Here is a 17,989-nt window from a genome sequence, read left to right on the forward strand (position 1 = left end):
GCATCTGTTCTCCAGGACGGTGATGAAGACGGGTCTGGAGATGGTGAAGGCGGCGTTGAGGGCGTTCTTCGACAACGCAGCGGAGGACTTGGAGAAGACTTTAGAGAACCTGAAACAGGGCCAGTTCACTCACAGTCACTCCCAGCCCAAAGGAGTAACTCAGATCATCAACTACACCAGCGTAGCCCTGCTCCCTGTCCTCTCCTCCCTGTTCGAACACATCGGACAGAACCTCTTTGGGGAAGACCTCATATGTACGCATACCAGTGGATACCAGCATATCATTTGTTTTTGCTGAACAAAACCTGATAAAGGGCAATTCCACCAAAAACCTGACGAGAGCTTGTAGCACCACCTATTGGCCAATGATGAAAATGCATTTCCCTGTATCTCACACATGAGACAAGCCCTCATTAGGCATTGTTCATTTAAAAAGGTTTTATGTATAGCTGGTTTATTAAAAGGACCAACAAATAAGTGAAGGCCTTTTTGAACCCCTAATGTCTTATTGTAGTCCAACTATAGCGTCCTGTAATGGTCAACCTGTAGGTCCTCTGTGTAAATTGACTTCCCTTGTTGTCTTCACAGTGGATGATGTCCAGGTGTCGTGTTATAGGATACTCAACAGCCTGTATAGTCTTGGTACCAACAACAGCATCTATGTAGAAAGGTAACGTCAAAATGAATTAAATGTGAATATGATGATTAAGAGGGAAGATAGGGTGTCTTGGAACTGATCAGCTGGCAAAACTGGTTGAAATGGATTAAAATTATATCATCCAACCAGCTAGGCCATTCATGTCCATAACAGAAATGTATAATTAGGGGTTCAAGCAGAGAAGCTGGGTGAGACCCTATTGTATTTAATTAGGGGTTCAAGCAGAGAAGCTGGGTGAAACCCTTTTGTATTTAATTAGGGGTTCAAGCAGAGAAGCTGGGTGAAACCCTATTGTATTTAATTTGGGGTTCAAGCAGAGAAGCTGAGTGAGACCCTATTGTATTTAATTAGGGGTTCAAGTAGAGAAGCTGGGTGAAACCCTTTTGTATTTAATTAGGGGTTCAAGCAGAGAAGCTGGGTGAGACTCTATTGTATTTAATTAGGGGTTCAAGCAGAGAAGCTGGGTGGGAGCTGGGAGCCATGGAGCCAAACAGCCATGGAGCCAAACAGCCATGGACCCATACAGCCATGGACCCATACAGCCATGGAGCCAAACAGCCATGGACCCATACAGCCACGGAGCCAAACAGCCAAACAGCCATGGAGCCAAACAGCCATGGAGCCAAAAAGCCATGGACCCAAACAGCCATGGACCCAAACAGCCAAACAGCCATGGAGCCAAACAGCCATGGACCCAAACAGCTACAGAGCAAAACAGCCATTGACCAATACAGCCATGGATTCATACAGCCATGGACCCAAACAGCTACAGAGCAAAACAGCCATGGACCAATACAGACGTGGAGCCATACAGCCGTGGACCCAAACAGCCGTGGACCCATACAGCCGTGGACCCAAACTGCCATGGAACCATACAGCCATGGAACCATACAGCCATGGAACCATACAGCCATGGAGCCATACAGCCATGGACCCATACAGCCATGGAGCCATACAGCAATGGAGCCATACAGCCATGGAACCATACAGCCATGGAGCCATACAGCCATGGACCCATACAGCCATGGAGCCATACAGCCATGGAGCCATACAGCCATGGAGCCATACAGCAATGGATCATACAGCCAAACAGCCAAGGAGCCATACAGCAATGGCATCATACAGCCAAACAGCTACAGAGCCAAACAGCCATACAGCCTTGGACCCAAACAGCCTTGGACCCAAACAGCCTTGGAGCCATACAGCCATGGACCCATACCACCATGGACCCAAACCGCCATGGACCCAAACTGCCATGGAGCCATACAGCCGTGGACCCATACAGCCGTGGACCCATACAGCCATGGAGCCATACAGCCATGGAGCCATACAGCCATGGAGCCATACAGCCATGGATCATACAGCCAAGGAGCCATACAGCAATGGAATCATACAGCCAAACAGCTACAGAGCCAAACAGCCATACAGCCTTGGACCCATACAGCCATGGACCCATACCACCATGGACCCAAACCGCCATGGACCCAAACTGCCATGGAACCATACAGCCATGGAGCCATACAGCCGTGGACCCATACAGCCATGGAGCCATACAGCAATGGATCATACAGCCAAACAGCCAAGGAGCCATACAGCAATGGAATCATACAGCCAAACAGCTACAGAGCCAAACAGCCATACAGCCTTGGACCCAAACAGCCAAGGAGCCATACAGCCATGGAGCCAAACAGCCAAGGAGCCAAACAGCTAAGGAACCAAAAAGTTATTCTTTCTAACTATTTCTATGGTTGATTCACAGCCTCAATACCAGAACTTTGGACATAACAAGACAGGCCATTGGATTCCATCTGGGGGGGGGGGGGGTTCTCTAAACCAATGCTTATGACACATTCAGAACCAGAACCAGCCATAGATCCAGCTGGATAATCTGTTGAATACGGTGTTGTAACAAACCTCAGTAACAACCGATAACATGAAGTAACTAGATAAGGTTAGCGCGCTAGATAAGGTTAGCGCGCTAGATAAGGTTAGCGCGCTAGCTACACTGACAGCTGTCAGTGAACTATATGTTAATATTTATCAACACCACGTGGAAATTCACACACACAATTGGTGAATATACAGTAGCAGTCAAAAGTTTGGACACCTACTCATTCAAGGGTTTTTCTTCATATTTACTGGTTGAGAGAGTGAGCAAAGCTGTCAAAGGCAAAGGGTGGCTGCTTTGAAGAATCTCAAATATAAAATATATTTTGATTTGTTTAAAAACGTCTTAAGGATCCGCCCCTTTTTTTCAATTTTCTCCTAAAATGACATACCCAAATCGAACTGCCTGTAGCTCAGACCCTGAAGCAAAGATATGCATATTCTTGGTACCATTTAAAAGGAAACACTTTGATGTTTGTGGAAATTAGAAATGAATGTAGGAGAATATAACACATTAGATTTGGTAAAAGATAATACAAAGATTTTTTTTTTGTACCATCGTCTTTCAAATGCAAGAAAAAGGGCATAATGTATTATTCTAGCGCAGGTGCAATTTAGACTTTGGCCACTAGATGGCAGCAGTGTATGTCCAAAGTTTTAGACAGATCCAATGAATCATTGCATTTCTGTTTAAAATGTTGTATCAAGACTGCCCAAATGTGCCTAATTGGTTTATTAATACATTTTCAAGTTCGTAACTGTGCATTCCCCTCAAACAATAGCATGGTATTCTTTCACTGTAATAGCTACTGTAAATTAAGCTTTCTGCCCATATTACATTTACATTTACGTCATTTAGCAGACGCTCTTATCCAGAGCGACTTACAAATTGGTGCATTCACCTTATGATATCCAGTGGAACAACCACTTTACAATAGTACATCTATATCTTTTGGGGGGGGTTAGAAGGATTACTTAATCCTATCCCAGGTATTCCTTAAAGAGGTGGGGTTTCAGGTGTCTCCGGAAGGTGGTGATTGACTCCGCTGTCCTGGCGTCGTGGGTCCATGGCGTCGTGAGGGACACCAGATATATATTTTTTTTAATTTCACCTTTATGTAACCAGGTAGGCAAGTTGAGAACAAGTTCTCATTTACAATTGCGACCTGGCCAAGATAAAGCAAAGCAGTTCGACAACATACAACACAGAGTTACACATGGAGTAAAACAAACATACAGTCAATAATATAGTAGAAAAATAAGTCTATATACAATGTGAGCAAATGGATGTCTGTGCCCCGGGATTTTTTTTGTTTCTTACTACCTCATGCTAATCACATTAGCCGAACCATCCGCGGACGGGACACCGATCCTGAAGTTTTAACACTTTTTTGGTTACTACATGATTCCATATGTGTTATTTCATAGTTTTGATGTCTCCACTATTATTTGACAATGTAGAAAATTAAGAAAAACCCTTGAATGAGTAGGTGTGTCCAAACATTTGACTTGTACTGTATATAAGTAGCCTTCATCATTCTTCTGAGGTGGAACCTAAATATGCATTTCCTCTCTTGGACAGGAAATTACATCAAAATAGTGGTGGCTACTTTAAGGTCCACCATTTAGAATTGACTCCTCTGCCTCTGAATGACTGATCTGTACAACACTTTGATATACGGTATCTATGGACCAAGCTCTCACAAATTCTGTTTTACCAGGCTAGCATGTCAAACAACATGGCCGCTACTGACCAATAAACATTCACGTGACATGTAATGTGCTGAGGTCATTTGAATGGTTTTTCACATTTTCTCAAAATCCCTACTTTGACACTGGAAGTATGATAGATAATGACAATCTAAAAATGTCAATGTGTCCTGTCGAGAACCTTTGTTACGAAGAGGGAACACCACACCCTGCTACAGCTCAACTCTGTGGTGGTAAAGAGGTATGGGGTAAGGTAAAAAGGTATGGGCCGTAGGTGGAGGTAAAGAGGTGGAGGTAAAGAGGTATGGGACCGTAGGTGGAGGTAAAGAGGTATGGGACCGTAGGTGGAGGTAAAGAGGTATGGGGCCGTAGGTGGAGGTAAAGAGGTATGGGACCGTAGGTGGAGGTAAAGAGGTATGGGACCGTAGGTGGAGGTAAAGAGGTATGGGACCGTAGGTGGAGGTAAAGAGGTATGGGACCGTAGGTGGAGGTAAAGAGGTATGGGACCGTAGGTGGAGGTAAAGAGGTATGGGCCGTAGGTGGAGGTAAAGAGGTATGTGGTGGAGGTAAAGAGGTATGGACCGTAGGTGGGGGTAAAGAGGTATGGGCCGTAGGTGGAGGTAAAGAGGTATGGGCCGTAGGTGGAGGTAAAGAGGTATGGGCCGTAGGTGCGAGTAAGGACGACAAAAGGCAGAGAATCACCGTTTACAAGGAATTTATTCCGTCACACGGTAATTTTTGGGAAAAGGGGCTGGACGGAACCAAAGCAAAGAAAGTAAATACCAAAGCCCCCTCTCCTACCTTACCTGCCTACCCACTACTGACCTAACTTAGGCCTGGTGACCTACCCACTACTGACCTAACTTAGCACCGCCTGGTGTACTAACAAAAATACAGGGGGTGGTCCGCCCAGGGCTTACCTAGTGTGCATAGACAGTAAACTACTACGGGTTATGTATGCCTGCAGGCCTCTTGCCTAAGCACTCCCCAGGTGCCTTCCCCCCCCGGGGAACAAAAACAGAATACAAATCGTTCAATAATCAAAACAGTCCTCTTTGACATAAACATACCTCCTCAGGACCGCTACAAAAATACTTCACAACGATTATACAGACCAATAAACGAACACACAGGAACATACCAAGAAGCTCTCTCTCTCTCTCTCTAAGACACAACCAACACAGGCTATCACCCTCAGCTCTATTCTCTCAGAAATCATCTCCCTCCTGAGCAACAGATCACTGGTTTATATCGCTTCAGGAGGAGTCTGTAATTGAAGACAGCTGTTTCTGACGAGAGGGCGGGGTCAGCTCCAATTTGCCATGGGAGTCGACCAATCAGCTGCTTGGGGGATTCCAGGAAGCTATTTTCCTAAAACACACACGCGTACGAATACACAAACCACAACACAGAAACTGGGGAACGTAACAACCTTGTACTGACTATGCTGACACCACATGTCAATGTGTCCTGTCTAGCACCTTGTACAGACTATGTTGACACCACATTTCATGCATTTACAACAAACATAATTTGTTTTGTGGCTCATTTTAATATTGCATTAAGTCTAGTAAAAGGATGTGACTGGGTTAGTTAAGCCAGTTATTCAGACTCTAGGTTATGTTTTCCTGAACATGAGCTGTCCCTCACTTTTCCTCCTCCTCCTCCTCCCTCCCCCTACCTCTTCTTTCTCCTCCTGCCCCTTCCTCCTCCTCCTCCGCTTCCTCCTTCCTCTCCCTACCTCCTCCTGCCCCTTCCTCCGCTTCCTCCTTCCTCCCCCTACCTCCTCCTTCTCCTCCTGCCCCTTCCTCCTCCTCCTCCGCTTCCTCCTTCCGCTCCCTACCTTCTCCTTCTCCTCCTGCCCCTTCCACCGCTTCCTCCTTCCTCCCCCTACCTCCTCCTTCTCCTTCTGCCCCTTCCTCCTCTTCCTCCTCCTTCCTCCCCCTTCCTCCTCCTCTTCCTCCCTCCTCCTCCCCCTCTTCCTCCCCCTTCCTCCTCCTCTTCCTCCTGCAGGCAGCGTCCAGCCCTAGGTGAATGTCTTGCAGCGTTCTCGGGGGCGTTCCCTGTGGCCTTCCTGGAACCTGAGCTCAACAAGTTCAACAACTACTCCATCTATATTACCAAGGGCTCCCAGGACAGAACAGGTACAGTTGCAAACTGTCCTTCAAGTGTTTTAGAATCAAAGACAGGATCGGTTTGGATGGAGAGATAGAGAGAAGCTCGGCATAAATGTTACAAACTGAAATGTGGAATGACTGCATACAGTCTTTATGTCTCTCTCACTATCACCTTTTATCTCTCTATCGCTTACTCTCTCTCTCCCTCTCTCTTTATCTCTCTCTCCCACCCTCTCTTTATCTCTCCCTCCACCCTCTCTCTCTCTCTCCCTCCACCCTCTCTCTTTATCTCTCCCTCCACTTCTCCACCCCCCTCTCTCTCTCTCGCACTCTCTCTCTTTCTCCCTCTACCCTCTCTCCTCTACCCTCTCTCCCTTCACCCTCTATCTGTCTCTCTCCCTCCACCCTTTCTCTCTCTCCCTCCACCCTCTCTTTTTTTATCTCTCTCTACCTCTCTTTTCCTCCCTATCTCCATTTCCCACTCTCTCTCCTCTCTTCCCTGCTGCTACCCCAGCTCTAGACCTGCCCTCCCAGGTAGGAGAGATGTGTCCAGTCATCCCGTCCCTGGAGAAGTCTCTGGAGGAGATCATGGATCTGGCTGAGTCAGGCCTGCACTACACACAGATGCCTCACGTTATGGAGGTAGAGACTGGTTTACTAACAGGAGACTGGTGGTTTATTATCAGGAGACTGGTGGTTTATTAACAGGTGGTTTGTTAACAGGAGACTGGTGGTTTATTAACAGGAGACTGGTGGTTTATTAACAGGTGGTTTGTTAACAGGAGACTGGTGGTTTATTAACAGGAGACTGATGATTTACTAACAGGAGACTGACTGGTGGTTTATTAACTGGTGGTTTATTAACAGGAGACTGGTGGTTTATTAACAGGAGACTGGTGGTTTATTAAAAGGAGACTGGTGGTTTATTAACAGGAGACTGGTGGTTTACTAACAGGAGACTGGGGGTTTATTAACAGGAGACTGATGGTTTATTAACTTGGTTTATTAACAGGAGACTGGTGGTTTATTAACAGGAGACTGGTGGTTTACTAACTGGTGGTTTATTAACAGGAGACTGGTGGTTTATTAACAGGAGACTGGTGGTTTACTAACAGGAGACTGGTGGTTTATTAACAGGAGACTGGTGGTTTATTAACAGGAGACTGGTGGTTTATTAACAGGAGACTGGTGGTTTATTAACAGGAGACTGGTGGTTTATTAACAGGAGACTGGTGGTTTATTAACAGGAGACTGGTGGTTTATTAACAGGAGACTGGTGGTTTACTAACAGGAGACTGGTGGTTTACTAACAGGAGACTGGTGGTTTATTAACAGGAGACTGGTGGTTTATTAACAGGAGACTGGTGGTTTATTAACAGGAGACTGGTGGTTTACTAACAGGAGACTGGTGGTTTACTAACAGGAGACTGGTGGTTTATTAACAGGAGACTGGTGGTTTATTAACAGGAGACTGGTGGTTTATTAACAGGAGACTGGTGGTTTATTAACAGGAGACTGGTGGTTTACTAACAGGAGACTGGTGGTTTATTAACAGGAGACTGGTGGTTTATTAACAGGAGACTGGTGGTTTATTAACAGGAGACTGGTGGTTTACTAACAGGAGACTGGTGGTTTACTAACAGGAGACTGGTGGTTTATTAACAGGAGACTGGTGGTTTATTAAACTGGTGGTTTATTAACAGGAGACTGGTGGTTTACTAACAGGAGACTGGTGGTTTACTAACAGGAGACTGGTGGTTTATTAACAGGAGACTGGTGGTTTACTAACAGGAGACTGGTGGTTTATTAACAGGAGACTGGTGGTTTATTAACAGGAGACTGGTGGTTTACTAACAGGAGACTGGTGGTTTATTAACAGGAGACTGGTGGTTTATTAACAGGAGACTGGTGGTTTATTAACAGGAGACTGGTGGTTTATTAACAGGAGACTGGTGGTTTACTAACAGGAGACTGGTGGTTTATTAACAGGAGACTGGTGGTTTATTAACAGGAGACTGGTGGTTTATTAACAGGAGACTGGTGGTTTATTAACAGGAGACTGGTGGTTTACTAACTGGTGGTTTATTAACAGGAGACTGGTGGTTTATTAACAGGAGACTGGTGGTTTATTAACTGGTGGTTTATTAACAGGAGACTGGTGGTTTATTAACAGGAGACTGGTGGTTTATTAACAGGAGACTGGTGGTTTATTAACAGGAGACTGGTGGTTTATTAACAGGAGACTGGTGGTTTATTAACAGGAGACTGGTGGTTTATTAACAGGAGACTGGTGGTTTATTAACTGGTGGTTTATTAACAGGAGACTGGTGGTTTATTAACAGGAGACTGGTGGTTTACTAACAGGTGGTTTACTAACAGGAGACTGGTGGTTTATTAACAGGAGACTGGTGGTTTATTAACTGGTGGTTTATTAACAGGAGACTGGTGGTTTATTAACAGGAGACTGGTGGTTTATTAACAGGAGACTGGTGGTTTATTAACTGGTGGTTTATTAACAGGAGACTGGTGGTTTATTAACAGGAGACTGGTGGTTTACTAACAGGAGACTGGTGGTTTATTAACAGGAGACTGGTGGTTTATTAACAGGAGACTGGTGGTTTATTAACAGGAGACTGGTGGTTTATTAACAGGAGACTGGTGGTTTACTAACAGGAGACTGGTGGTTTATTAACAGGAGACTGGTGGTTTATTAACAGGAGACTGGTGGTTTATTAACAGGAGACTGGTGGTTTATTAACAGGAGACTGGTGGTTTACTAACAGGAGACTGGTGGTTTATTAACAGGAGACTGGTGGTTTATTAACGGAATGGTGGTTTATTAACAGGAGACTGGTGGTTTATTAACAGGAGACTGGTGGTTTACTAACAGGAGACTGGTGGTTTATTAACAGGAGACTGGTGGTTTATTAACAGGAGACTGGTGGTTTATTAACTGGTGGTTTATTAACAGGAGACTGGTGGTTTATTAACAGGAGACTGGTGGTTTATTAACAGGAGACTGGTGGTTTATTAACAGGAGACTGGTGGTTTATTAACAGGAGACTGGTGGTTTATTAACAGGAGACTGGTGGTTTATTAACTGGTGGTTTATTAACAGGAGACTGGTGGTTTATTAACAGGAGACTGGTGGTTTATTAACAGGAGACTGGTGGTTTATTAACTGGTGGTTTACTAACAGGAGACTGGTGGTTTATTAACAGGAGACTGGTGGTTTATTAACAGGAGACTGGTGGTTTACTAACAGGAGACTGGTGGTTTATTAACAGGAGACTGGTGGTTTATTAACAGGAGACTGGTGGTTTACTAACAGGAGACTGGTGGTTTATTAACAGGAGACTGGTGGTTTATTAACAGGAGACTGGTGGTTTACTAACAGGAGACTGGTGGTTTATTAACTGGTGGTTTATTAACAGGAGACTGGTGGTTTATTAACAGGAGACTGGTGGTTTACTAACAGGTGGTTTACTAACAGGAGACTGGTGGTTTATTAACTGGTGGTTTATTAACAGGAGACTGGTGGTTTATAAACAGGAGACTGGTGGTTTACTAACAGGTGGTTTACAACAGGAGACTGGTGGTTTATTAACTGGTGGTTTACTAACAGGAGACTGGTGGTTTACTAACAGGAGACTGGTGGTTTATTAACAGTAGACTGGTGGTTTATTAACAAGCGACTGGTGGTTTACTAACAGGAGACTGGTGGTTTATTAACAGGAGACTGGTGGTTTATTAACTGGTGGTTTATTAACAGGAGACTGGTGGTTTACTAACAGGAGACTGGTGGTTTATTAACAGTAGACTGGTGGTTTATTAACAAACGACTGGTGGTTTACTAACAGGAGACTGGTGGTTTATTAACAGGAGACTGGTGGTTTATTAACAGGAGACTGGTGGTTTACTAACAGGAGACTGGTGGTTTATTAACAGGAGACTGGTGGTTTATTAACTGGTGGTTTATTAACAGGAGACTGGTGGTTTATTAACAGGAGACTGGTGGTTTATTAACAGGAGACTGGTGGTTTACTAACAGGAGACTGGTGGTTTATTAACAGGAGACTGGTGGTTTATTAACAGGAGACTGGTGGTTTATTAACAGGAGACTGGTGGTTTATTAACAGGAGACTGGTGGTTTATTAACAGGAGACTGGTGGTTTATTAACAGGAGACTGGTGGTTTATTAACAGGAGACTGGTGGTTTATTAACAGGAGACTGGTGGTTTTCTAACAGGAGACTGGTGGTTTATTAACAGGAGACTGGTGGTTTATTAACAGGAGACTGGTGGTTTATTAACAGGAGACTGGTGGTTTATTAACAGGAGACTGGTGGTTTATTAACAGGAGACTGGTGGTTTATTAACAGGAGACTGGTGGTTTATTAACAGGAGACTGGTGGTTTACTAACAGGAGACTGGTGGTTTATTAACAGGAGACTGGTGGTTTATTAACAGGAGACTGGTGGTTTATTAACAGGAGACTGGTGGTTTACTAACAGGAGACTGGTGGTTTATTAACAGGAGACTGGTGGTTTATTAACAGGAGACTGGTGGTTTACTAACAGGAGACTGGTGGTTTATTAACAGGAGACTGGTGGTTTATTAACAGGAGACTGGTGGTTTATTAACAGGAGACTGGTGGTTTATTAACAGGAGACTGGTGGTTTACTAACAGGAGACTGGTGGTTTACTAACAGGAGACTGGTGGTTTATTAACTGGTGGTTTATTAACAGGAGACTGGTGGTTTATAAACAGGAGACTGGTGGTTTACTAACAGGTGGTTTACAACAGGAGACTGGTGGTTTATTAACTGGTGGTTTACTAACAGGAGACTGGTGGTTTACTAACAGGAGACTGGTGGTTTATTAACAGGAGACTGGTGGTTTATTAACAGGAGACTGGTGGTTTACTAACAGGAGACTGGTGGTTTATTAACAGGAGACTGGTGGTTTATTAACTGGTGGTTTATTAACAGGAGACTGGTGGTTTATTAACAGGAGACTGGTGGTTTACTAACTGGAGACTGGTGGTTTATTAACAGGAGACTGGTGGTTTATTAACAGGAGACTGGTGGTTTATTAACAGGAGACTGGTGGTTTATTAACAGGAGACTGGTGGTTTATTAACAGGAGACTGGTGGTTTATTAACAGGAGACTGGTGGTTTATTAACAGGAGACTGGTGGTTTATTAACAGGAGACTGGTGGTTTACTAACAGGAGACTGGTGGTTTATTAACAGGAGACTGGTGGTTTATTAACAGGAGACTGGTGGTTTATTAACAGGAGACTGGTGGTTTATTAACAGGAGACTGGTGGTTTATTAACAGGAGACTGGTGGTTTACTAACAGGAGACTGGTGGTTTATTAACAGGAGACTGGTGGTTTATTAACAGGAGACTGGTGGTTTATTAACAGGAGACTGGGTGGTTTATTAACAGGAGACTGGTGGTTTATTAACAGGAGACTGGTGGTTTATTAACAGGAGACTGGTGGTTTATTAACAGGAGACTGGTGGTTTATTAACAGGAGACTGGTGGTTTATTAACAGGAGACTGGGGGTTTATTAACAGGAGACTGGTGGTTTACTAACAGGAGACTGGTGGTTTATTAACTGGTGGTTTATTAACAGGAGACTGGTGGTTTATTAACAGGAGACTGGTGGTTTATTAACAGGAGACTGGTGGTTTATTAACAGGAGACTGGTGGTTTATTAACAGGAGACTGGTGGTTTATTAACAGGAGACTGGTGGTTTATTAACAGGAGACTGGTGGTTTATTAACAGGAGACTGGTGGTTTATTAACAGGAGACTGGTGGTTTATTAACAGGAGACTGGTGGTTTATTAACAGGAGACTGGTGGTTTATTAACAGGAGACTGGTGGTTTATTAACAGGAGACTGGTGGTTTATTAACAGGAGACTGGTGGTTTATTAACAGGAGACTGGTGGTTTATTAACAGGAGACTGGTGGTTTATTAACAGGAGACTGGTGGTTTATTAACAGGAGACTGGTGGTTTATTAACAGGAGACTGGTGGTTTACTAACAGGAGACTGGTGGTTTATTAACTGGTGGTTTATTAACAGGAGACTGGTGGTTTATTAACAGGAGACTGGTGGTTTACTAACAGGAGACTGGTGGTTTATTAACAGGAGACTGGTGGTTTATTAACAGGAGACTGGGTGGTTTATTAACAGGAGACTGGTGGTTTATTAACAGGAGACTGGTGGTTTACTAACAGGAGACTGGTGGTTTATTAACAGGAGACTGGTGGTTTATTAACTGGTGGTTTATTAACAGGAGACTGGTGGTTTATAAACAGGAGACTGGTGGTTTACTAACAGGTGGTTTACTAACAGGAGACTGGTGGTTTATTAACAGGAGACTGGTGGTTTATTAACAGGAGACTGGTGGTTTATTAACTGGTGGTTTATTAACAGGAGACTGGTGGTTTATTAACAGGAGACTGGTGGTTTACTAACAGGAGACTGGTGGTTTATTAACAGGAGACTGGTGGTTTATTAACTGGTGGTTTATTAACAGGAGACTGGTGGTTTATTAACAGGAGACTGGTGGTTTATTAACAGGAGACTGGTGGTTTACTAACAGGAGACTGGTGGTTTATTAACTGGTGGTTTATTAACAGGAGACTGGTGGTTTATTAACAGGAGACTGGTGGTTTACTAACAGGAGACTGGTGGTTTATTAACAGGAGACTGGTGGTTTATTAACAGGAGACTGGTGGTTTATTAACAGGAGACTGGTGGTTTATTAACAGGAGACTGGTGGTTTATTAACAGGAGACTGGTGGTTTATTAACAGGAGACTGGTGGTTTATTAACAGGAGACTGGTGGTTTATTAACTGGTGGTTTATTAACAGGAGACTGGGTGGTTTATTAACAGGAGACTGGTGGTTTATTAACAGGAGACTGGGTGGTTTATTAACAGGAGACTGGTGGTTTATTAACAGGAGACTGGTGGTTTATTAACAGGAGACTGGTGGTTTATTAACTGGTGGTTTATTAACAGGAGACTGGTGGTTTATTAACAGGAGACTGGTGGTTTATTAACAGGAGACTGGTGGTTTATTAACAGGAGACTGGTGGTTTATTAACAGGAGACTGGTGGTTTATTAACAGGAGACTGGTGGTTTATTAACAGGAGACTGGTGGTTTACTAACAGGAGACTGGTGGTTTATTAACAGGAGACTGGTGGTTTATTAACAGGAGACTGGTGGTTTATTAACAGGAGACTGGTGGTTTATTAACAGGAGACTGGTGGTTTATTAACAGGAGACTGGTGGTTTATTAACAGGAGACTGGTGGTTTATTAACAGGAGACTGGTGGTTTATTAACAGGAGACTGGTGGTTTACTAACAGGAGACTGGTGGTTTATTAACAGGAGACTGGTGGTTTATTAACAGGAGACTGGTGGTTTATTAACAGGAGACTGGTGGTTTATTAACAGGAGACTGGTGGTTTATTAACAGGAGACTGGTGGTTTATTAACTGGTGGTTTATTAACAGGAGACTGGTGGTTTATTAACAGGAGACTGGTGGTTTATTAACAGGAGACTGGTGGTTTATTAACAGGAGACTGGTGGTTTATTAACAGGAGACTGGTGGTTTATTAACAGGAGACTGGTGGTTTATTAACAGGAGACTGGTGGTTTATTAACAGGAGACTGGTGGTTTATTAACAGGAGACTGGTGGTTTATTAACAGGAGACTGGTGGTTTATTAACTGGTGGTTTATTAACAGGAGACTGGTGGTTTATTAACAGGAGACTGGTGGTTTATTAACAGGAGACTGGTGGTTTATTAACAGGAGACTGGGTGGTTTACTAACAGGAGACTGGTGGTTTATTAACAGGAGACTGGTGGTTTATTAACAGGAGACTGGTGGTTTATTAACAGGAGACTGGTGGTTTATTAACAGGAGACTGGTGGTTTATTAACAGGAGACTGGTGGTTTATTAACAGGAGACTGGTGGTTTACTAACAGGAGACTGGTGGTTTATTAACAGGAGACTGGGTGGTTTATTAACAGGAGACTGGTGGTTTATTAACAGGAGACTGGTGGTTTATTAACAGGAGACTGGGTGGTTTATTAACAGGAGACTGGTGGTTTATTAACAGGAGACTGGGTGGTTTACTAACAGGAGACTGGTGGTTTATTAACAGGAGACTGGTGGTTTATTAACAGGAGACTGGTGGTTTATTAACAGGAGACTGGTGGTTTATTAACAGGAGACTGGTGGTTTATTAACAGGAGACTGGTGGTTTATTAACAGGAGACTGGTGTTATACTAACAGGAGACTGGTGGTTTATTAACAGGAGACTGGTGGTTTATTAACAGGAGACTGGTGGTTTACTAACAGGAGACTGGTGGTTTATTAACAGGAGACTGGTGGTTTATTAACAGGAGACTGGGTGGTTTATTAACAGGAGACTGGTGGTTTATTAACAGGAGACTGGTGGTTTATTAACAGGAGACTGGTGGTTTATTAACAGGAGACTGGGGGTTTATTAACAGGAGACTGGTGGTTTACTAACAGGAGACTGGTGGTTTATTAACAGGAGACTGGTGGTTTATTAACTGGTGGTTTATTAACAGGAGACTGGTGGTTTATTAACAGGAGACTGGTGGTTTACTAACAGGAGACTGGTGGTTTATTAACAGGAGACTGGTGGTTTATTAACTGGTGGTTTATTAACAGGAGACTGGTGGTTTATTAACAGGAGACTGGTGGTTTATTAACAGGAGACTGGTGGTTTATTAACAGGAGACTGGTGGTTTATTAACAGGAGACTGGTGGTTTATTAACAGGAGACTGGTGGTTTATTAACAGGAGACTGGTGGTTTATTAACAGGAGACTGGTGGTTTATTAACAGGAGACTGGTGGTTTATTAACAGGAGACTGGTGGTTTACTAACAGGAGACTGGTGGTTTATTAACAGGAGACTGGTGGTTTATTAACAGGAGACTGGTGGTTTATTAACAGGAGACTGGTGGTTTACTAACAGGAGACTGGTGGTTTATTAACAGGAGACTGGTGGTTTATTAACAGGAGACTGGTGGTTTATTAACAGGAGACTGGTGGTTTATTAACAGGAGACTGGTGGTTTATTAACAGGAGACTGGTGGTTTATTAACAGGAGACTGGGTGGTTTATTAACAGGAGACTGGTGGTTTATTAACAGGAGACTGGGTGGTTTATTAACAGGAGACTGGTGGTTTATTAACAGGAGACTGGTGGTTTATTAACAGGAGACTGGTGGTTTATTAACAGGAGACTGGTGGTTTATTAACAGGAGACTGGTGGTTTATTAACAGGAGACTGGTGGTTTACTAACAGGTGGTTTACAACAGGAGACTGGTGGTTTATTAACTGGTGGTTTACTAACAGGAGACTGGTGGTTTATTAACAGGAGACTGGTGGTTTATTAACAGGAGACTGGTGGTTTATTAACAGGAGACTGGTGGTTTATTAACGACTGGTGGTTTATTAACAGGAGACTGGTGGTTTATTAACAGGAGACTGGTGGTTTATTAACAGGAGACTGGTGGTTTATTAACAGGAGACTGGTGGTTTATTAACAGGAGACTGGGTGGTTTATTAACTGGTGGTTTATTAACAGGAGACTGGTGGTTTATTAACAGGAGACTGGTGGTTTATTAACAGGAGACTGGGGGTTTATTAACAGGAGACTGGTGGTTTATTAACAGGAGACTGGTGGTTTATTAACTGGTGGTTTATTAACAGGAGACTGGTGGTTTATTAACAGGAGACTGGTGGTTTATTAACAGGAGACTGGTGGTTTATTAACTGGTGGTTTATTAACAGGAGACTGGTGGTTTATTAACAGGAGACTGGTGGTTTATTAACAGGAGACTGGTGGTTTATTAACAGGAGACTGGTGGTTTACTAACAGGAGACTGGTGGTTTATTAACAGGAGACTGGTGGTTTATTAACAGGAGACTGGTGGTTTATTAACAGGAGACTGGTGGTTTATTAACAGGAGACTGGGGGTTTATTAACAGGAGACTGGTGGTTTATTAACTGGTGGTTTATTAACAGGAGACTGGGTGGTTTATTAACAGGAGACTGGTGGTTTATTAACAGGAGACTGGTGGTTTATTAACAGGAGACTGGTGGTTTATTAACAGGAGACTGGTGGTTTATTAACAGGAGACTGGTGGTTTATTAACAGGAGACTGGTGGTTTATTAACAGGAGACTGGTGGTTTATTAACAGGAGACTGGTGGTTTATTAACAGGAGACTGGTGGTTTATTAACAGGAGACTGGTGGTTTATTAACAGGAGACTGGTGGTTTATTAACAGGAGACTGGTTGGTTTATTAACAGGAGACTGGTGGTTTATTAACAGGAGACTGGTGGTTTATTAACAGGAGACTGGTGGTTTATTAACAGGAGACTGGTGGTTTATTAACAGGAGACTGGTGGTTTATTAACAGGAGACTGGTGGTTTATTAACAGGAGACTGGTGGTTTATTAACAGGAGACTGGTGGTTTATTAACAGGAGACTGGGTGGTTTATTAACAGGAGACTGGTGGTTTATTAACAGGAGACTGGTGGTTTATTAACAGGAGACTGGTTGGTTTATTAACAGGAGACTGGTGGTTTACTAACAGGAGACTGGTGGTTTATTAACAGGAGACTGGTGGTTTATTAACAGGAGACTGGTGGTTTATTAACAGGAGACTGGTGGTTTTATTAACAGGAGACTGGTGGTTTATTAACAGGAGACTGGTGGTTTATTAACAGGAGACTGGTGGTTTATTAACAGGAGACTGGTGGTTTATTAACAGGAGACTGGTGGTTTATTAACAGGAGACTGGTGGTTTATTAACAGGAGACTGGTGGTTTATTAACAGGAGACTGGTGGTTTATTAACAGGAGACTGGTGGTTTTTTAACTGGTGGTTTATTAACAGGAGACTGGTGGTTTATTAACAGGAGACTGGTGGTTTATTAACAGGAGACTGGTGGTTTATTAACAGGAGACTGGTGGTTTATTAACAGGAGACTGGTGGTTTATTAACAGGAGACTGGTGGTTTATTAACAGGAGACTGGTGGTTTATTAACAGGAGACTGGTGGTTTATTAACAGGAGACTGGTGGTTTATTAACAGGAGACTGGGTGGTTTATTAACTGGTGGTTTATTAACAGGAGACTGGTGGTTTATTAACAGGAGACTGGTGGTTTATTAACAGGAGACTGGTGGTTTATTAACTGGTGGTTTATTAACAGGAGACTGGGTGGTTTATTAACAGGAGACTGGTGGTTTATTAACAGGAGACTGGTGGTTTATTAACAGGAGACTGGTGGTTTATTAACAGGAGACTGGTGGTTTATTAACAGGAGACTGGTGGTTTATTAACAGGAGACTGGTGGTTTATTAACAGGAGACTGGTGGTTTATTAACAGGAGACTGGTGGTTTATTAACAGGAGACTGGTGGTTTATTAACAGGAGACTGGTGGTTTACTAACAGGAGACTGGTGGTTTATTAACAGGAGACTGGTGGTTTATTAACAGGAGACTGGTGGTTTATTAACAGGAGACTGGTGGTT

The 17,989-nt window shown here is 43.3% G+C and overlaps 2 protein-coding genes across 2 annotated transcripts in view; both read left to right on the forward strand.

Annotated features, from left to right (window-relative positions):
* LOC106591405 (ryanodine receptor 2-like) overlaps window positions 1-674 on the forward strand; it is a 170,612-nt gene extending 169,938 nt beyond the window's left edge. The window contains exons 15-16 of the mRNA XM_045700571.1: window positions 16-254; window positions 589-674. Coding sequence (XP_045556527.1) covers window positions 16-254; window positions 589-674 — 325 coding nt within the window. The remainder of the gene's footprint in view (window positions 1-15; window positions 255-588) is intronic.
* A 3,824-nt stretch (window positions 675-4,498) lies between these two features.
* Window positions 4,499-17,989, forward strand: part of LOC106592449 (ryanodine receptor 2-like) — a 128,571-nt gene continuing 115,080 nt past the window's right edge. The window contains exons 1-3 of the mRNA XM_045700572.1: window positions 4,499-4,503; window positions 6,269-6,399; window positions 6,887-7,014. Coding sequence (XP_045556528.1) covers window positions 4,499-4,503; window positions 6,269-6,399; window positions 6,887-7,014 — 264 coding nt within the window. The remainder of the gene's footprint in view (window positions 4,504-6,268; window positions 6,400-6,886; window positions 7,015-17,989) is intronic.

The sequence above is a fragment of the Salmo salar genome, chromosome ssa18, assembly GCF_905237065.1.
Source record: "Salmo salar chromosome ssa18, Ssal_v3.1, whole genome shotgun sequence".
Lineage (NCBI taxonomy): Eukaryota > Metazoa > Chordata > Actinopteri > Salmoniformes > Salmonidae > Salmo > Salmo salar.